We start from the raw sequence: 21,240 nt of genomic DNA, 5'->3' as shown, positions 1-21,240 counted from the left end.
CATGGATGGATGGATCCATGGATGGATGCCCTCCCCCAGTGCCTCTGGCCCCACCACGCCGTGCGTGACTCGTACAGAATCCACATTGTATGCGCTGTGCATTTCCAGCCCCACACACAGTGTGTACAATGCAGGTGCTATAAAGTCAGGAATCTCCCCAGCAGCTGAAAAACGGGAAAGATCCGCTGGCCATCCCACCCCCTGTGGGGCTCTTCCCATGTCCGTGTCTCCCAGCTGTTGGAAAAATGGGTTTTGTGCATGTGAAGTGAGGGAGCGACTGCTGGACAGGAGTTAAAAAATAAAGACCTTGCACAGGTCTGGGAATTTTGGGCTCAATTTCCCAGGATTTAAAAACCTCTCTGAGGAACACTGCATCTGTTTTATCAGTCCCTGTGTGTCCCATTTTCCTGATATTAAATGGGAATAATAATAATAATAATAATAATAATAATAATAATAACAATAATAATAATAATAATAACAACAATAATATTTTTAATGCCTCTGGTCCTGCTTGTCACAAATTTTTCAGGGAAGGATAATTCCTGCTCAGATAAACCCTTTGGGCTCATCACCATGGATTTTCAGAGCACCTCACTCCATCTTTTTAACTTACCCAGGTGTCCCTGCAATCCCCATTTGCTAAAATCCAGGGCAGCCCAGCTCCGGGAATTAAMGCGATGTGAAGGAGAAATGCCAGTGGAATCAGCTTGGGCTTTTTCCTGGCTATTGGTCATGGTTCCTAAACTTCCTTCAGAAAACAGCTGCAGGGAGTTGGGAACCTCCTGAGGGATTGCTTGGTGCCCATAATGTCATTATTAATTTATTTTGGGTGGGTGCTGGCACGGGACAAATTCCTTTCTGTCAGCAGTGTCTCCCTTGGAAGATGGGAACTGAGGACTCTGATGAAGCTTGTGCCAGCAAGGACGTGGATTGGAAACACCGGACACAAATCCACGGATCTGACATSAAAGAATCACTCTTTGTCCTGCTTTTCCCTGAAATGAAGTGCTGCAGGGTGATTTTTGCTCCCTCACCTCGGAGATTTCTGGGCAGSACAAACCCAACGCTGTTTATTGTCAGAACGTCCCAATTTTAGGGGCAAACCTGTCTTTTCCRTGAGATAATTATTCCCCTAGGATTTCCTGTCACTCATTGCTGTGGTGTGGGCCGGATCCAGTGCCCGCTGCAGGGAACTGGAGCTTTTCCACCGTCTCCAGCGGCTCCTGGATGGGTTTGCCCTTTCCAGTGCCCAAAAATTATCCAAACAATCTGTCTGTGTGGATGCCGTTATCATCCCAACCCAAACAAAGCCATCCCRGAGGGATCCTGTGTTCTCATTCCAGAGGAATTTCCACGGAGCAGCCTCAGACTCCTGGAAGCCCAGGGACGCTGCTGTTGTGACAGGTGGGGCTCCAGCCCCGCGGTYGCTCCGATAAAACGATTATTTGGGAGAATTAATGGGAGCAACCCCTGCCCATCCTGCTGCTTTCCTTTGGGTTTGTTTGTCAAATACACGACRTTATTTTCCAGCTGCTCTTCCCAAATTCCCTCTGGGGAATTGCTTCTTTAAGTCAGCCCTGGGCAATTTAATGTCGTTTTTTGAGAGGCAGATTTTACAGGGCTTGAAGGTTTGGAAGAAGATAGGGTTGTTTCTTTATTTTTTTAAAATTTAATTTAATTTAATTTATTTGGGGTTTTGTTCATTGGCTTTAGCAAAGAGGTGCCATCCAAAGCCCTCTCCGTCCCTCAGCAGCTGGGATGAGAAATGCCAAACCCCTGAAATAGAATCCCAGAATTATCTGGGTTAGGAGGGACCTTAAATCCCATCTCATCYMATCMCCTGCCAAGGGCAGGGACATCTTCCACTATCTCAGGCTGCTCCAAGCCCTGTCAAATATATCTTAATTTATTGATTATTTATTGATTTCCCCAAATCCTTCCAGCTGTCCAGGAGTAGACTTTTCCTGAATTTTGGATTCCCACTTTGGAATATTTATTTAGTTATCTTTATCATATGGCAGCACTGGCAGTTTCTGACACGGGGTTTGGAGCTTCTTCCCCACATTCCACTTGGGAAGGAGAAAGGTTGGAGAGAGCCCTGCCTTGGGATACTGAATTCCAAAATCCTACAATCCTTCAAAAACTCAGTTCTGTGTTACCTGCCTTGCTCAAGCTCCACCCTCAGAGCCCGACACCAGCATTTTTCCATAAAAATCACCTTCTGGAACAGTGATGGGGTGGTGCCTGCATGAACCTTGTCCCAGAATGCAGCCAGGATGTGACCAGGTGGATTTGGGATCTGGAATTTGGAAGTGGTCCTGGCCCAGGTACCCACAGACCCCTGGAGAGGTTTTCCTGCTGTAACACCTGTTWAACCCCACACCCCATTATCCTTCCTTACCTCCCCATGGATCATCTGAAACATTCCCAGTTCCCCTCCCAACCCCCAGCCTGTGGGACAATCGTGGGCAGTTGTTTCATWGTCCCAGCACCTCGTAACTCCTGGGAAGCCAAAATTAAAGCCAGGAGGGAACAGAAATCCCATTCTCCTCTGATATGTGCATGCCCACGACGTCTCCTAATGAGCCCCCTCCCTGCATCACATCCCGCCCCTTTCTCGTTACTCCGGGAAAAGATGCCCRGAGTTGAAAGAAAAGGAAAACAAAAAAGCCTTCCCCACAAATTGCAGGTTTCCAGTGGAGTTCCAAGGCTCAGAAGACCTCAGAGCTTTAAAGGAGCTGAGGTTTGAGGGAGGAAATCAGAGCTCGGGGCTCCTTTTGGGAGCAGATGCTCAAAACCTCCCACGAATTCCTGCTCTTCCAGCTCAGCTCTGGTTTCTCAGCAGGAGGTCCYGGGAAGGGACGGGGAGGACTCCTGGGGAGAAATCAGCTGTCTCAACCCAAATTTAGCCCTCACTTTTCCTGCTTTGGGAGGGTGGCAAAATGTGGGGGTGGTGAGGCACCAAGAGAGATTTGTGGCTGCCTCAGGACCCCTGGCAGTGCCCTGTGCCAGGTTGGACAGGGCTTGGAGCAGCCTGGGACAGTGGGAGGTGTCTCTGCCATGGCAGGGGTGGCACTGGGTGATCTTTAAGGTCCCTCCCAACCCAATCCRTCCTGGGATTCCCTGGCTCTCTGGGCTGCCTTTCCAAACCAGATCCTCCTGGAGACTCTAGAAATTCAGTGGTGCAAACACCACAATTCAGGAATGCTAAAGGCTTCCCAGGAGGAAAATGCTGTCCTTGCAAGAGCCCCCTGATGCCCGTCCTGCCTCCATCCCCTCCCACATTTCCRCACATCCATAATTTCCTTTGAGAGGGGAAGCTGTGACTTACCCCAGCCAAACAAGGTGAACCCCCAGAGATATTTCTTYTCTGAGAAGAAGGCCATGAAGATGAGGCTGTGCAGATAGAGCCCTTCCACCAGGATCCAGAAGTAATTTGTCGCCAGGAAGTAGAGGAAGAARGTGACGGCCACTTTGCAGCCCACCTGCAGTGGGCACAGAGGGACAGAGAGGGAGCACAAGGTGAAATTCTGCACAAACCCATGGAGGCAGGGCAGGAACTGAGGTGTGGGAAGGCAAAATAAGGTGGAACAYTCTGTTGGGGGTTTTTGTAAGGGGGGAAAATCTGAGCGAGAAGAGGAAAGGAAATGGTTGGGACAAATCTCCCAAGGCAAAGATCATTTTCCTAACATTGAATTGGGAGGTGAAGGACAGGGAGATGACGGCCTGATCCTGCTCTYTCCCAACCCAGAGATGAGGGGCTCACATGCTTCGTAGAGCAGCTGTGTTCCATTTTTCTCCTATGTTTCATCTTTTCCCCATGTTTTATCTTTTTTCCTGTATCCCATCATTTCTTTGTTTCATCTTTTCCCTGTCCCATCTTTTCTCCAAGTTCCATCTTTTCTCCGAGTTCCATCATTTCCCTGTGTTCCATCTCTTCCCTGTTCCATCCTTTCCCCATGTTCCATCAATTTCCCTGAGCTCCATCATTTCCCTGTTCCATCTTTTCCCTGTGTTCCATAATTTCCCTGTCCCATCTTTTCCCCATGTCCCATAATCCCTGTGTTCCATCATTTCCCTGTGCTCCATCATTTCCCCGTGTCCCATCTTTCCCCCGAGTTCTATCATTTCCCTGTTCCATCTTTTCCCCGTCTTTCCTGTCCACATTGGAGGCCAAAGGGTCATGGCAGAGTTGTCCTGGTCTGGGTTTCCTGCTGAGGTCACAGCACWTGGAATTCCCACTCTTCCCTCAGCTCATGGAGGGATCGAGTTGGGATTAAGTGGCCCCACCCTGCCATGGATGTCCAAGCCTGGATCCTCCAGGTCTGGCCTCCACAAAGCCATCCCAGAGAGCTCCTGCTGCCTTTGGAGACGGATCCTCCAAGAGCAAACAGGACCTGGAGGTTTTGCCCCCAGAAAAGTCCATGTGTTTCCAGAGCAGACCTGGAGAGATCTGTTCCCAGATCTGGGAGACCTTTCCAGGRTATCCTGGTGCTCAATGGGCTCCTCAGCCAAGCTCTCGCTCCACACTGAACCAAAATACTTCAGTTTTTTTGGGAGGAAAACCCTGACTGTGACCCAACATTTCCTTGGGACAGAATGGGATCATTTTTGTCCCACTTTGGGATTAACTGATACAAAGCCATCTCTCATCATGGTGGACATGGAGTCCTGAAATTTGGATTTCCCAGGAATCTTGGGACTCCCAGACACATCCCTGGGCAGTGGCACATCCTTGTGCTGTCCTTTCCATTGAGAGGAATACAAAGAACTGAGAGAAAATGTCAGTAATATCTTGGAAATAAAAAGAGATTTTTTTTTATCCTGGCACAGATCTTAGGCTAATTTTTGTCAATCAAAATGAATATGCAGATATTATACACACACAATAAAATAAATTCTATATATAAAAAAAAATCTATTATATTTATGTGTATGTATGTGTATGCATGTGTTAATTTTAACCAATTTTCCATTTTATTTTGTTTTTATTTAATTAATTTTATTTATTAATTTATCATTTTCATTCAATAGATTTCTACATTGATTGATATGAGATATGGACACATAACACTCATTTCCTCTCACAGATGAAGCAGGTTAAAATTGATTAATTAACAATCCCCATAATACTTCATACTATTCCCTATGTTTATGAAAAAATCCCTGTCTAAGTTGAACAATYTACATTTAATTTTTGTATTTCTTGCCTCATGCAGGGAACATGAGGCAATAATTGCAAAGTTCCCACTTCCCCTGGAAACAAAAGAAATGCATTAATTGTCGCCTTCATTGCTTGTTTGCCTTTCAATTCCGCTGGGTGAGAAATGCCATTAAAAGCTAATATCCAAAGAATGCCATTTATTATYGTAATTATCACTTGCAACGAGGCCGGCACGAGGAGAAACACAAAACAATGCAGCGGAACATTTTGTGCTCCTTCCAAAAAATGAGCGTTTTGGAGTGTGTTGAGTGAGAGTCCGTAATTAATGACACGGATCTCCGGGATGGGAAGGGAACACAATGACAGAGTTCCATTTGGGACACTCGGATGCACAGCGGGACGTTCCCAAACCCTCTGATTTTTCACAGGGTGTTGCTGGTCCCTGGTTGTAGCTGGGAAAGCTTTGAGAAGCCAAACAAATCCACAGGCAGGAAGCTTATCCYGGGATCTTTGGAGCTGTAAAACTCTTCCAAGGTCATCGAGTCCAACAGTGCCCGATGCCCGCCAGAGCACTCAGTACCACGGCCAGGAATTCCTTGGACACCTCCATGGATGGGCACGCCAAACCTCCCTGGGCAGCCCCTGCCAAGGCCTGAGCACCCTTTCCATGGGGAAATTCCTCCTGGTGTCCACCCTGAGCCTCCCCTGGCCCAGCCTGAGGCCGTTCCCTCTCCTCCTGTCCCTGTTCCCYGGAGCAGAGCCCGCCCCCCCGGCTGCCCCATCTTGGCAGGGAATTCTCAGAAATCAGAAGGTGCCATATCCAGGTTTCCATGGGAAATCCACGATGGGACCAATGACAGGAAGAGCTTCAGAAGTTGAGGAGAGCTTGAAAATGTGAGGATGAGCTTCATCCTCCCCCAAGCACATGGATAATACAGGTATTGCTACAGGAGCTGCCTACACAGTGAAAAACCAGGGACTTTTGGAGAAAAGTCCAGTTGAYCTCACTCTCATTTTTATTTTGGGATCTTGACTCATCTCTTGGGTTGGCTGGACTGGCTCAACCAACCATAAAAAGAACCTGAGGRTCAGGGTGGACATCAGCAGGAGTTTCTCCATGTAAAGGGTGGTCAGGCCTTGGCAGGGGCTGCCCAGGGAGGTTTGGAGTGCCCATCCCTGGAGATGTCCAAGGAATTACTGGATGTGACACTCAGAGCTCTGGGCTAAGGACAAGGTTGGGATCAGGCACAGCTTGGACTCGATGGCCTTGGAATTCTTTTCCAACTACAATGATTCTGTCCAAGGTCCCTGTCTCGTAGACATCTGCCCCACCCTTCCTTACAGCACCATATCATCCCCCCATTTTCCCTACCAAAATGTGTTTTTTTTCCAGGTGGGAATGAGAAAAGTTGTGCATTCCCCACCCCTGGAAATGCTGGAAGTGCCTGGTGCTGCAGTGGTCAGGAATGTTCCCACAGCCATAAACTCCAGGAGTTATCAGGGTAATGTTAAAGCTGCAGATGGGAATCACAGCATCAGCTCTGACTGCCATGGGAACAGCTCAGGAATTGGCCAGTCCCTCGGAGCCGATGGGTTGGGAGTGGGAAAGGATGGGAAGAGGCTGAGAAAGGTAAGCAGGGCGGAAAAAAAACCCCAGAAGAGGGAAAGGATAGAACAGAGAGCACAAAGCCACAGATCCTGGAGCAGCAGCTGCCTTGGGAACACTCACAAACTGCGATTTATCGGCTGGAGGTGCTTCCGTGATGGATTTCAAGTCTTCCTCGGAGATGCGCTCCATCTCCTCCAGGGCCGAGCCGGAGTACAGGACCGCATCCTTCACGAAGATGCTGACGGCCCTCAGCATGAAGGACACAAACAGGTGCATGTGGATGTAGTTCCTAGTGCAGTGCAAACGTCTGGAATGGGAAGAGAAGGATTGGGWGGTTCAGTTGGGCTGTTGGATGGAGTCAGGGCCACCCCTGGCTCTGCAGAGCTCCTCCCACCAGAACTGTGTCCCCACAGGGAGCAGAGGGAGGGTCATCACCCCCTGTGCTCCCAGATCTCCCATGGGGAGATGGGAAAGGGGTGAACACCTGCTCCAGGGAACCCAGGGAATGCTGGAATGGCTTGGGTTGGAAGGGATTTAAAGGATCATCCACCAGTGCCACTCCTGCCATAGGTAGGGACACCCAGAGATACCWCCCACTATCCCAYTGCCCCATCCAGCCTGGCCTTGGACATTCYCAGGGATCCAGGGGAAGCCACAGCTGCTCTGGGAATTCCATCCCAGCCCTCTCTAYCCTCCCAGACAGGAATTCCTTCCCAATATCCCACCTATTCCTGCCCTATGGCACTGGGAAGCCATTCCCTGTGTCCTTTCCATAAAAGACTCTGGAGCCTACAGAACCTGTGACCACTGGAAACCTCCCAGATGTTCCTGTAAATTCCTGTGAATTTTTGTTCCCAGCCCAGYWTAGGGGCAACTCCAGCAGCAGCTTYGATGTGCTGGGCTGTTCTCCCTGYTCCCTGCTGGGAATGCTCTCCTTTGGAACACTCTGTRGGCTCCACCCCAGCAAGGGCAGCAGTGACCCCACAAATCCCAGTAGTGAAARYGCTTTAGGGTCCTTCTTTGGGGGAAAAGCTGGATGRTGAGGGGTGAATGGGCTGGAGCCAGAAATAAGAGGCGTAGTTTAGGATCRGGAATCAGGATTTTGGGAAGAAGGAATTGACCCCTTGGGGTGCCCTCTGTCCCCTGGAGCTCTGTGACCATGCCTGGATTTATGAATGGATTTATAGCCTAAATCCCAATGATCTCTGCTAATTAAAAGCTGTGTTTTTATCCCTTTTGGGGATGTCCTGATAACCCCACCGTGTGTTCTCTGTGATTTCATAATCCCAATTACACCACAGGGAACTGACAGGGTTTAAATGAGGATTGGCTTCATTCCCTGTGTTTGAAACAGAGCCCGTGAATCCCTGGATTATCAGGGATAAAACYTGGCTTGATCCCCACTGCTTTATCCCATTTGATCCTTGGGATAAAGATGCTCTGGGCTGGAAATGAAATGCCCTGAGTGCACGGAAAAAGAAAAAACAGGAATTCTTTTGCATGTGTAGACATGGAATATTTGAACAAYGGTGTCCAGCAGGAAATGGAATGGAGGGAAAAAGTTGGGAGAACAGGGATGGGGCAGGAATGGGGTCGGGCACCACAGGGGTCTGCAGTCCCGTTTGGATTGGGATTTGCTATCCCAGTGTGTCACGGATTTAGGATTTTTGCTAACCAAGTAAACCCCCCGACACCTTTTGCTCCCTGCAGAGAGCTCTGAGAATTTTGAAATTCCAAACCACACATATTATTCCCAGTGTTCTGTGTCCAGGGCTTGGCTCAAGCTTCCCAAATCCCTCTGCAAACACCACTGTGTTTCGGGCTGTTTCGGTCCCCTTAGCTCCTGTCCAGGCCCCACTGTTTTTTTAGGATAAAACAGGAGCAGCCATYGAAGGGAAGCAAATCTGGGGCTCAGGGTTTGGGATCACCCTGCTCTATCAACTCAGCAGGTACATTCCCAAAGGACAAATTCCTGGATGTGGGAGGCACCTTTCATCCACTCATTCCATGCTGTCTGTGCCAGCAAAAACCCCAGAATCCCAAAATGGTTTGGTTTGGAAAGGACCTTAGGGATTATCCCATTCCAACACCTTCCACTATCCCAGATTGCTCCAAGTCCCATCCAAGCTGTCTTTGGACAGTTCCAGGGCTGGAATATGCAACACTGGATATCTGCGGAATGGACAGTGCTGGTTCCAAATGGTATTTAGGGATTGAAATCCCTTGGGGAGGGAGGGGACACAGAGTCAGGAGGGTCATGTTTGGATCCCTGGGAGCAGCAGCAGCAGGGGGAGATTGGAGGAACCAGCCTGGTTGTTCTCCACCCCTTTCCACCAGTCTATCTTGCATAAATATTTGGATTTCGAGTGGAGCTTCCCTCAGAAAAACTCATCTATCAGAAAATCAGCCATCTGAATCTAAGGCAGTCATCYGCAGGGACAGCTGGGAGAGAAGATCCTGGAAAATCTTTCAAGGGATTCTTGGAGATGCCCCCTCTTCCTGTTTGCTACAAAGAGGGTCTGGAAAACCCCACTCAAGGGAAATGGAAGCAGTTCCAACATCCCACCCTCCATCCCCCAGGAATTTTGCCCTAAACGACCCTAAACACAGCCCAAATCCCAGATCCCACCGCCACTGGCGGCTTYCTGAACTGCACCAACCCCGATTTTCTCCTTCCGGAAAAACCCGCGGCTTTTCCGCCCTCGCTTAGGTAAAAGCAGAGCCGCCTACCTGAAATATCCCAGGATAAGGACAGCAACTGTGAGGGATCCCAGGGAGATGGAGTATCCGACAGTATAAATCAAATAGAGGCGATCAAAGACCTCCTGCAGCAGAAACGATGGAGAAAACAGTGTCACACGGGGAACAACCCACAACCCTGGCAGCACACGGAGCCCAGAGCCTGCGGGAATCCCAAATTTTCGGCAGCGTGGGAAGGGGGGCTTGGCTTCCCAAGGTGGGGAGATAGGATTTGTGCAGTTTGGTTTATCCCACTCTGGGAGTTTTGCAGCATTTTCACCCCAAAGGAATCCAAAGCGCTTTACAAACTCCTGACCCCATCCAGGGATCATTTGGGAGTTTTTACCCAGACGAAATTCCTGCCCAGCTGGAAATTTTGCAAGGGATTAATAATGGAATTGGGTTCATCCCATACCGGGGAGTTTCACAGCATTTTTATCCCAAAGGAACCCAAAGCGCTTTACGAATTCTCAGACCGATTCAGGGATTACTTGGGAATTTTTACCTGGACAAAATGCCCGCTGAGCTGGGAATTTTGCAAGGGACTAATGATGGAATTGGTTTATCCCATACCTGGGAGTTTTGCAGCATTTTTATCCCAAAGGAACCCAAAGCGTTTTATAAATCCTAAGCCAAATTCGGGGATCATTTGGGAATTTTTACCTGGACAAAATGCCTGTCCAGCTGGGAATTTTGCAAGGGATTAATGATGGAGTTGGGTTTATTCCACTCTGGGGAGTTTTGCGGCATTTTCACCCCAAAGGAACCCAAAGCGCTTCATGAACTCTTGACCCGATCCAGGGATTATTTGGGAATTTTTGCCCAGACAAAATTCCTGCTCAGCTGGAAAGTTTTGCTGGAATTGTACAATTTAGCCATTGCTGGATGACTGATGTCCAGCCTGGGGGAGTCTAACTTATCCCAGAAAATATGGGAAGGAAATGCTTTGGCAATGGGATATGAGGAGGAAAAAAAACCACCTGGATTTATTTTTCCCTTTTCAAATCCAGAGCAGCCTCTGCCTGCGGTTTGCCAATCCAGACACAACCTGAGCTTGCCAAAATCACATTGGAAAAGTTCCTGTCACAGGAGAGCTCCCAATAATGAATCCTTTAGGAGGTTTTAGGTTTCTGTTTCCAAAAGTTGGCCTTGAAACCCTGAGGTTACCATGAAATATCGGGATATTTGCCTTGATCCTGCTGGGACTTGCAGCTTAACTCAGGGGTTCCTGGAAAGGGTTAAAATGCCTGTCCCCATCCCAGCATGTCCCGCCTTTCCCAGCCTTAAATTAGGAACAAATCCCAAAAAAACCCCGACCAATTCAATTTCTCCTCATTCGCTCCTTTCCCTCACCCCACCCACGGGGCTGCAAAAACACCGGGAATGCCGGGCTCTAAATGACAGCTCTGATTTGAGGCTTGGAACGCTGTCCTGGAATGCCAAACCTCAGCCCTATTACATCAGAACCCACAGATTTGGGAACGTTTCTCCGCGGTTTGCGCCGGCGGAGCGAAGCCCTTGCCAGTATTAATTTACGGAGTGTGTCCGTGCGCATTTCGGGGAGGTTTTTATAGGATTTTATGGATCTCTGCAAAGCCAGGATGAGGAGATTCCAAAGCTTTCAGAGAAAAACAGCCCGGTGGGATTTTCCTGCTGCCAAGCTGGAATCCTCTTGAAGCTGGAAAATGTGTGCCTTCATAGTAAAAATGATAATAATAATAATAATAATAATAACAATGATGATAATGAAAAAAAATCTCACTCCAAAGCTGGAATTCTCAGTGATCCAGAAGTTTGAGGCCTTAATAAACACATCCCTGAGCCCCATTCAGGAATGTCACCAGAAAGATCTGTGTTCTAATGGGCAGGAAGGGCCTCTGGATTGGCTGGCAGGAGGTTTTGGGATGGCTCCGATTGGTCATCAACAGGTCATCAACAGGAGGTTGAGGCAGCGGGGCCAGGACACAGGAAACCTTTCCTGGTGTCCTCCTCGAGAAGGAGGTGCCCCAAATCCTACCAGGAGTCCCTCTGGGAAGCCTTTGGGAATGGTGATTTTTTGGACGGGGCGCTCAGATCCCTGAGGGAAAACCTGGAGTGAAAAATTGGGGCTCTCCACTTCYGCTTCTCCCTCACTTGGAGCTCAGGATTGGGAATTCCCAGGAGCTTTTCCTCTCTGGATTTGCCTGGGAGGTCAAAAACCTCTCCAAAGGTAATTCCAGGTCTCCCAAGGGAGGGCTTAGCTCCATGGAAACCACAATGCTGGAGCAGGGTGGGACAACACTGAGCCAGCTGCCAGGGGCAACAAACCCCACCATGGGCTGAGGAGCATCTTCAGGGAGCTGAGGTGGATGGAAAGTTAAAAATTCCCAGAAAACCCCAAAGGTCGTGGTGGCCAGGCCCTGGACCTGACCTGGAGCTCTGTCACTCCAATAAATTCCCACCTAAAGTCTCCTGGAAGTTCACCCTGAGGACCCACTGACCACCCCTGGGCATCCATGGCTCTCCTGGAAGAGGCAAACCCTGGCCTTGCCATGAGCTCCTGGTTTCAAAATTCCAATTTAATTTAAATTAACCAGTGCAGTTTAATTTAATTCAATCCAATTTAGTCTAATTATCATTTAATTATTATTTAAAGGTGGTGTTCAAAGCTTGGAGCAGCCTGGGCTGGCGGGAGCTGTCCTTGCCCATGGCATAGCTGGAACTGGATGAGCTTTAAGGTCCCTTCCAACCCCAATCAATCCAGAGTTCCATGATTCCACTGATTTGATTCCTACAGGAACCCTCCACTCCTTCAACCATTTCCAGAGTGCAAAAGGAAAAGGAAAGCTGAAAGGAGCAGAAATTTCCTGGTGGCAAATCCTCTCCGGAGTTTCATGGAGCTGTGCCCTGTACCCAATGATTTCCTCTCATCCTTTTTATTCCCCTTTAGCCAGACACCAGCAACACTCATGCTGTGAGGCTGGCAGGGATCCAGAGCTTTTTGAGRAATGGGAAGGCTGGGAAGGGTGGGATCATAAATAAGGACTTTCCAGATGGGATTTCTGCAGAGTTTCTCCAAGCTGCTGATTCAGATGTTGCTTGGGATGTGTTTGGGATCAGCAGGGGAAGGCTTTTACTGCTTTTGTGATAAACAAATCCCAAAAAYTGCTGTCCTTGCTCTTCTGGTCTTTTTTTTACAGCAAAATGAGCCTAAAAAAAAATTTATGGGATATTCACAGAAGGCACAGAACAGGCACCAAATTCCAAAACCCCAGGGAAAACACAGAGCGTGAACATGAGATTTTCCTGCACAATTCTTTTCCCTTCATCCACAGAGACTGTGGGCTCTTTAGATCCCCAAMATCTGGACAGTGACTGGGATCAGCCCTCACAAAAGACCCCCCAGTTTAGCCTCAGACCCCCCAATTTAACCTCAGACCCCAAATTCATCCTCAGACACCCCAGTTGAGCCTCAGACACCCCAATTTAGATGTGCATGCCCATATAATTCATCTTTAAGTTCYCTTCCTACCCAAATCATTCCAGGATTCTCAGATTCTATTTCCAGGAACCCACCAGATCAGATCCATAGGCTTGGAATGAGGATGGCACCAAGGASTAATTGCAATTATGAAAAATCCATCTATCTGATCATTTTTTTGTTCCTCCACAGGCTTTAAACCCTCTGCCCACGTCCTGCTGCAAATGCCCAGCCCTTTGCTGGCATTCCCTGGTGGAATTCGGGATAAACCAATCCAAACATGTTCCTGTACCTCCCTCCAAGGCTTCACACAGTTGTTTGTTTTTCCCAAACCCCAGGGAGCTCCAGGATGGCTGCTGGAACAATGGGGTTCAGATAAACACCAGGCTCTTCCCATTGTCTTTGGGAAAGGACGGATCCTCCCGGCTTCTCTGATTTCCTGGGAAACACTAAAAGCCCCTGCTCTGAATGAGCAGGAGCAGCTGCAGTTGGGATTGGGGCTGGATTTTGGGATGGCCCATCCTGCTGGTGGTCCCAGCCTCCCAAGCTGCTGGCCCTGACTGCTGTTCCCTGGGATTTCAGGAGGTGTGGATCCCGTTCACCCTTCAGCCAATCCTTGCAAAGAGGATGGGTTTGAGCTGCTACAAAAACAGCTCTGTGCAGCATCTTTGTGATTTTGGGGGAGATGGGAGAGAGGGAAATTCCTGCTTTTTGACCCCAAGGTGCCATTGATGCTTCCAGAGCTGGAAAAGRTTAGCAGAACAATGATCCTGCTGCCGGACGTAGGGAAGGGATCCACAGCCACTGGGTCTATGGAATATGCAGGGGAAAGGGCCCAAAAAGCTGCCAGAGGTTATAATTTATCATTTGTGCCTTGTTTTATCCCAAGATTGAGGAGCTCCAGGAATACAGGTCACCCTCACTCCTTTTTTATGGGAATCTGAGGCAGAAATGAAGGAGATCAGCCAGGCCCAAGGTCCTTCCAGCTTTGCTCCCTGTCTCCTGCACTACTGAGAAGGGATGCTCAGGGAAGAGCGTGGGAACAGAACAAACACCGCATARATCTGATGGGGAGCTGCTGGAGCCAAWCCAGGGCTGGAGCCCCTCTGCTCTGGGGCCAGGCTGGGAGAGATGGGGGTGCTCACCTGGAAAAGGGAAGGATCCAGGGAGAGCTCAGAGCCCCTTGCAGGGCCTAAAGGGGCTCCAGGAGAGCTGGAGAGGGACTGRGGACAAGGGATGGAGGGACAGGACACAGGGAATGGCTTTAAGCTGAAAGAAGTAGATTTAGGTGSAATATTGGGAAGGAATTTGTGGTTGGGAGGGTGGGGAGGGGCTGGAATGGAATTCCCAGAGAAGCTGTGGCTACCCCTGGATCCCTGGAAGTGTCCAAGGCCAGGCTGGACATTRGGGCTTCGAGCAGCCTGGGAACGTGGGAGGTGTCTCTGCCCATATTAGGGGTGACACTGGATGATCCTTCAGGTCTTTTCCACCCCTGCCATAGCAGGGACCTCCCACTMTCCCAGGCAATAATCCCGATTTATTCGGGGCATTAATCCCAATTTATTCGGAGCAACAATCCTGATTTATTTGGGTCAATAATGCAAATTTATTTGGGACAATAATCCTGATTTATTCAGGATTGGGCACCACCTTGCAGTGGGACCCTCTGTTTGCTGCTTTGGCCAATTTTATAATTATTTTATAATTATCCCAGCATGGCTAAAATGGGAAAAGTCCCCGCCTGAACAAACACCCTGGGGCAGAGACGTGCTCACGCCCGTGGTGTTTATGGGTGGGGCTGTCCCAGCTATCTATAGGTCTAGACCTATTTCTGGACTCAGCCAACAAATCCATACATTCACAGCCACAGACTGATTTTTTCTGGCCTTTTTTTTTTTTTTTTCCTTCTAAATTCGGTTCCTCAAAATTCCCCGTGGTTGCAGGAGCTCAGAGCAGCCGCCAGCCCCTGGCAGGACGCGGGCGAGCAGCTGGCGRCGGTGACGCGGAGATGCCGCTCCCCGGGGAGGGAAATAAAAGCGGAGAACAATCCCAATCCCCCTCCTGGGAACACTGCTCTGCCTGCCCCTGTTACCCCAGCCCGACAACTCCGGGCGGGTTCACTCCGGGAAAAAAACAAATCCACGGGAGSTTTGTTAATCCCGGGGCTTCAGAGCCGCGTTTCCGTGCTCGCCGTAAGTGACATCGGCACTGCACAGAGGAAAAAAGGGCAGCGGTTTTTCCCTCTCTTTTTCCAGAGTGGTTTTGGTGCCAGAGCTCAGGAGACCTGCAGTGGGTGCACTTTGTCACCAAAACCTGGCCACCTCTGTGATAAAATCAGGGAATTCTGTGACAAGGCACAGAATCACTGAGTTGAGGGTGGGGCTGGGCTGAGGAAGGGACCCCTTGCAAATAAAGAGTTATTATTATTACTATTACATAGGAAYCTTTTGCAAATACAAAGTTGTTRTTATTAATTATGAWTATTATTATCATTATTAAAATATTAAAAAGTAAATTATTAATAAAAATATATAAGTAACAAAAACAATTATTAAAATGACCAAACATGTAAAATTATATAAATTATAAAAATAAAGATAATGATAATAATAGATAATAATATAGATAATAATAAYAAAATATGTTGAAAGGCATTTKTTAATCAAGACACAATTTCCAAGCTGGCAGAAAAACCCATTTTTTCTGTGCTCTCAGCTCTGGGTAAGCACCACTTAACCAAGACTGGCCTGGCCATTTGATCTGAACGATCATGGCTTAATTTGCCTTAGTATGAAATACGAAATATTATTCCATTCACCTTTGTAGCCAGAACAGAAAATTCCTGGTAAAAAGTGCCTGAGCTTTTGGTACAGAACCATGAGGATTAGGATTTTGGTATGGGTTATTAAAACAGCCCATGAAGGGGGAGGTCAGCAGGAGCAGTAATTTTCCAAGAGGCTGAGATAATGCAGAGCCCCCTCCAGAAAAAAACCCTACTGGGAAGCACAGCCCAAATTGCCGGTGCTGTGACTGCCCTGAGGCCACGCAGGGACATCAAATCCACGACAGGACAGTGCCCTCTGCCTTTTTTATCACCTGCAGGTGGAAAGTCTTGATTTTTAACTTGTGTGGAAAAAAATGGGCAACTCTARTCATCTTTGTGCCCTTCCCCTACCAATTCACCCCGACAGCTGAGGGGGGTTAAACAAAAAGGATGAACTTTCCTGAGGGAAATCTTGGATGGAGGAAAGCAGCTGGACAATTCCTGCCCCAGGCTGTGGCTGAGGAGGTGGGACAGAGGAGATGGATTCAGAGAGGGCGAAGAATTGTGCATCCTTGGATGGCCAAGGCACTCAGTGACCCCAACAGCTGCTACAGGATCTTCCCAGAAAACTCTGGGGCTGTTCTTTCCACCATGAACTGGGAAAATCCCACCAAACTGGTTCTGGGAGCGAACATTCTCCAGCCTGAGACAGCTCCCTGTGCTGGGAAGGGGCTGGAGCAGCACGTGGCACTCACAACCTTCTGCTCCTTGTCCATGTGAGAGAAAACACATCCTCAAAGAACCCATTTCCTCCTTTCCCTCATTTCCTTATTTTCCTAATCCTCTTCACTCATGTGTTGCTTCACTCTTGAGGAGAAAAAAGCAACAAAAAAAACAAACCCCAAACCCTACTCTGTGGTTGGATTGAAAATGAAGAACGTGCTCCCAGGGGCCTCTGGATGATCCTGCAGGAAGCCGTGGTTGATCCTTATCTCCAGCTGTCTGGAATGCTCCTCCCTGCAGCCGATTTGTCCCTATTTCCGTGCCCCGTGTCCAAGGGAATTTTCCAAAAAGCATGGAAAAGCTGCAGGTTTTGGATGAATTTTTTGGGAATTACAGGAGCGTGTGGGTGGGAATGTCACTCTCTGGGGAACAAGAAGGTCACATCCTCTCAGGTGACACCAGTGACAGCTTTGCTGTCGCCTTAGCACAGAATTCCTTTGGGGATTGGCTTGGGAGAATTCCCACATTATAGAGCCCCAGGCTGGTTCATGGAGAAGTAGAAAATTTCTGTCAGCTGCTATTTTGCCACTTCCCTAAATTTTTATAAAAATTAGATTTTTTTCTTTTCCTAGGAGCACACCAGACCCTCTCCATGTGCTTTGAATCCCTTTTCTAACTTTGGACCCAAGYCACTGTTTCCACTTTGTGACTACACCAGAATCAGTTCAAGATCATGGAATCCCAGATTGKTTTGGGTGGGAAGGGACATTGAGGATTATCCTGTGCCACCCCTAACATGGGCAGGGACACCTCTCACTGTCCCAGGCTGCTCCAAGCCCCARTGTCCAACCTGGCCTTGGACACTGCCAGGGATCCAGGGACAGCGACAGCTCCTCTGGGAATTCCAGCCCCTCCCCACCCTCCCAGCCAGGAATTCCTTCCCAATATTCCATCAAAATCTACTTCTTTCAGTTTAAAGCCATTCCCTGTGTCCTGTTCCTCCATCCCTTGTCCCCAGTCTCTCTCCAGCTCTCCTGGAGCCCCTTTAAGCCCTGGAAGGTGCTCTGAGCTCTCCCTGAATCCTTCTCTTCTCCAGGATGGACACTGTCAGCTCTCCCAGTCATTTGCTGCTAGTTTGRGTGGCCATGTGTTTGGACATCCCCTCCCACAGACAACCACGGAAACGTTGGAATTTCTGATAAAAACCTGRCAGCAAAATAATTTCCTGCTGTGGCAGAGGGAGCCTCAGTGCCATGGAACAACCTCCAACCACTTCTGAGGGTCCCCATGACCGCTCCAATTTCCCCCAAGAACTCCTTGGGAATGGGATCATGGCAGCTGCAGGAAACCTTTCCAGCTTGGAGCACAATTTCCAAATCAAATCATTGCCCATCAAAGCCTGCTGTGGCTTTGGCGAGCTTGGGAAGGGTTTCCAAGCGGAGGAGGATGGGCTGGAGCTCATGGGGGATTGAAATGAGGCAGAGCCCATGGGTGACCTGGGATGAGGGCAGAAATTCCTGCAGATGGARRAGCGGGAAYGCCTACCCTCTCCCTGGTCTCGTTGGTGAGGAACTTGGCGCACTCGCTGTAGTTGGCCCAGGTGCGGTTGTTGCCCGGGACCAGCTCCCAGCTCCCGTTCAGGTCACACCGGCGGTAAGCGTGGCCTGCGGAGAGAGGAGATGTGGAATCAGCCCTAGAAAACAGGGAAATGTGGGGATCCACCCATCCTGGTGCCTCCTTCCAGATTGGAAAATCAGCTGCAAACACCAACTCCTGTCACCGTGTCAATCCATCAATTTTATCCATTTTTTAGCCGGGAAACACCCGGAACCATTCATAAGCTACCCCTAGTTTCAGTTCTGATGTTGGGTCTGCAAACCAAAGAGAGAAGTTTTGGAAAGCCCCAAAGCCCAGAATTCTCCTCAGAATTCCTTGCATCTCTCCCTGTGGAAAACCAAAAGGTGATTTCTCTGACTTTGCTCTTTGTTTCCAGGCTCAGGTGATGCCAAGGGGTGTTTTTGGACCCTTGCCCTCCTCATGGGGCTGGAGAAGGAAGGAAAAGTAAGGCTTTATCCTTGGATTCAGCTGGCAGAGGAGAACATCCCTGTTGGAATGTCCATGTGGTAATTGTGGCACCAATTGTGTGCTAAAATTCCCTCACAAAATCAGGGATTGAACCACAGATCTTGGGAATGCTGAGGTAGAGCAGATAGGGAGCCAAAAGAAAGATGGAGAGGGACTTCTCCAAGGGCCCGGAGTGACGAGCCAAACGGGGGTGGATTCATGCTGACAGGGAGTAGGGACAGATGGGATATTGGAAAAAATCCTTCCCTGGGAGGGTGGGGAGGCCCTGGCACAGGGTGCCCAGAGCAGCTGTGGCTGCCCCTGGATCCCTGGCAGTGTCCAAGGCCAGGCTGGACACTGGGGCTTGGAACACCCTGGACAGTGGAAGGTGTCCCTGCCATGGCAGGGGTGGCACTGGATGATCCCTAAGATCCTTTCCCACCCAAACCATTCCAGGATCCTCTGATTCCACCATCCAAGGGTCTCCATCTGATTCCCACACTCCCTGATTTATCCAGTRGGTATCAGTGATGTGAGGAATCCAYGYTATGTTGGAATAGTGAGAAAAAAGGGATGGATTGTTCTTGGGGATGTTTAGACTGGATTTGGGGGAAATTCCTTCCCCAGAAAGGGCTGTCCAGCCCTGGCCCAGCTGCCCAGGRCAGRGGTGGAGTCTCCATCCCTGGGGGAATTTAAAATCTGCATGGATGTGGTCAGGGATGGCCTTGGCAGTGCTGGGGATGGATGGACTCTGACCTTGGAGRGYTTTTCCAYCCTAAAGAATTCCATGATTCTCYGACTGCTTGTTCCTCCTGACCTCTGAGGTAAAGAGTGAGATGTCACCAGGCAGGGGTGAATCCCAGCTCTCAGTCCCTTATTCCTTATGGAATAAGTCAGAAGAGACTGTGAGCAACCAGGATTCCCAGGAATATCATTCCTTGCTTTCTGAAAGCCTCACCAGTGCTCAGACCCAAGCAGAGAGTCTGAATTCCCTCCTTTTCCCTCCTCGGGTGCTTGGAACATTCACTGAGGGCCGAGTGTTCATTGGAACATTCACTGAGGGCTCTAAAAACACCCTCAGACTTCCCGGCACCACCAGCGAGCCAAGAAATGTGGAGCCTGAGGGAAAGGCAGATAAGGAGGAGTTCCCACATTCTGCTCCCAGACACCCACCCTGGCCCTGGACTCGGAATTAACAAAGCCCTGAAGCAAAGAATAGAAATTGGAAAAGTATTTTGGGGTTCTGCTGCTATACAGAGTTTGTGGGGTCAAACAGATCCATGTTTAGGATTCTCCAGGATTTACCCCTGCTGTGAGCAGGTAATTGGGGCTGAGAATGTCCCAGTCYGTGTGGGAGGGTTGTCATTGTCCCAATTCAAGCTGAGCTTTGCTTTTACAATAAATAAATAATGGCCACTCCTCTCCTCCCTCCTCCCTGGTTCTACTCCTGCTTTGAATGAAGCACCATGTGAGAAAAAACAGATGATAAAGGCAATTTTTGAATTCTGACCCTTGGGAATCTCTTTTGTGTATCCCCCAGGCTCTGCTGGCCCTGATGGGGAGGAATTCCCACATTCTGCTCTCAGACACCCAGGGCTCTGGACTCAGAATTAACAAAGCCTTGAACTGAAGAATAAAAATTGGAAAAATATTTTGGGGTTCTGTTGCTACACAGAGTTTCTGAAGTCAAACAGATCCAGGTTTGGGATTCTCCAGGATTTAAATCCTCCTGTGAAGTGTTGAGAAAGTCCCAGTCAGTGTGGGAGGTTTGTCATTGTCCCAGTAAAAGTTGAGCTTTGCTTTCAGCATCAATAAATAATGACCATTCCTTTCCTTCCTTCTCCTGGTTCTACTTCTGCTTGGATTAGGCACCACATGAGAAACTAGGGATGCTGGAGGGAATTTGAAATTTCCTGGCTGTCAGGAATGTCCGGTGCCGGTGCTGGGGACAGGACCCACCTTTGTGGTTGAAGTCGTAGATGTACTCGGGGCAGGGCATGGCCACCACCTTGCCGGGCACGCCCTCGGGCCAGCAGACGATGCCATCCCACTCTGGCAGGCAGAACCCATCTGTGGGAGAGAGCAAGGACACCAAGAGGTCACTGCACTGGCAGAGGTGACACCGCTGTCCCACTGCTCAGAGAGGGCTCTCCGTGAAGGAGCCAGCGCTGGCATTCCAGTGGAGAAACCTGCCCTGGAATTGCTGCTCAGATTTCGGCTCCAGAAGGTGCAGATTATCCCAGGTTTTATCTCAGAAGGACAAAATGTACCCAGTTCCTGAGTCCCCAACAGCACAGGGACCTGGAGAGGAGAATATGGAGCTGCTCCCAGGGCTGGAGCCCTTCTGCTCTGGAGCCAGGCTGGGAGAGCTGGGGGTGCTCACCTGGAGAAGGGAAGGATCCAGGGAGAGCTCAGAGCCCCTTGCAGGGCCTGAAGAGGCTCCAGGAGAGCTGGAGAGGCACTGGGGACAAGGGATGGAGGGACAGGACACAGGGAATGGCTTTAAGCTGAAAGAAGTAGATTTAGGATACTGGGAAGGAATTTGTGGCTGGGAGGGTGGGGAGGGGCTGGGATGTAATTCCCAAAGCAGCTGTGGCTGCCCCTGGATCCCTGGGAATGTCCAAGGCCAGGCTGGACATTGGGGCTTGGAGCACCTTGGGATGTGGGAGGTGCCCCTGCCCATGGCAGGGGTGGGATGGTATGGGATGGGATGG

General features: G+C 49.3%; 1 protein-coding gene across 2 annotated transcripts in view; it reads right to left on the bottom strand.

The window, feature by feature from the left end:
• PTH1R (parathyroid hormone 1 receptor) overlaps window positions 1-21,240 on the bottom strand; it is an 81,711-nt gene that overhangs the window by 16,042 nt on the left and 44,429 nt on the right. For both annotated transcript variants that reach the window (XM_057367836.1, XM_057367837.1), the window contains 5 exons: window positions 20,486-20,596; window positions 18,008-18,126; window positions 9,507-9,601; window positions 6,897-7,083; window positions 3,335-3,488 (listed from right to left, as the gene is read on the bottom strand). In XM_057367836.1, coding sequence (XP_057223819.1) covers window positions 3,335-3,488; window positions 6,897-7,083; window positions 9,507-9,601; window positions 18,008-18,126; window positions 20,486-20,596 — 666 coding nt within the window. The remainder of the gene's footprint in view (window positions 1-3,334; window positions 3,489-6,896; window positions 7,084-9,506; window positions 9,602-18,007; window positions 18,127-20,485; window positions 20,597-21,240) is intronic.

Source organism: Malurus melanocephalus, unplaced genomic scaffold, assembly GCF_030028575.1.
Source record: "Malurus melanocephalus ecotype Western Australia unplaced genomic scaffold, MMel_1.1 scaffold_86, whole genome shotgun sequence".
NCBI classification, from domain to species: Eukaryota; Metazoa; Chordata; class Aves; order Passeriformes; family Maluridae; genus Malurus; species Malurus melanocephalus.
This window is presented reverse-complemented; position numbering and strand designations above follow the sequence as displayed.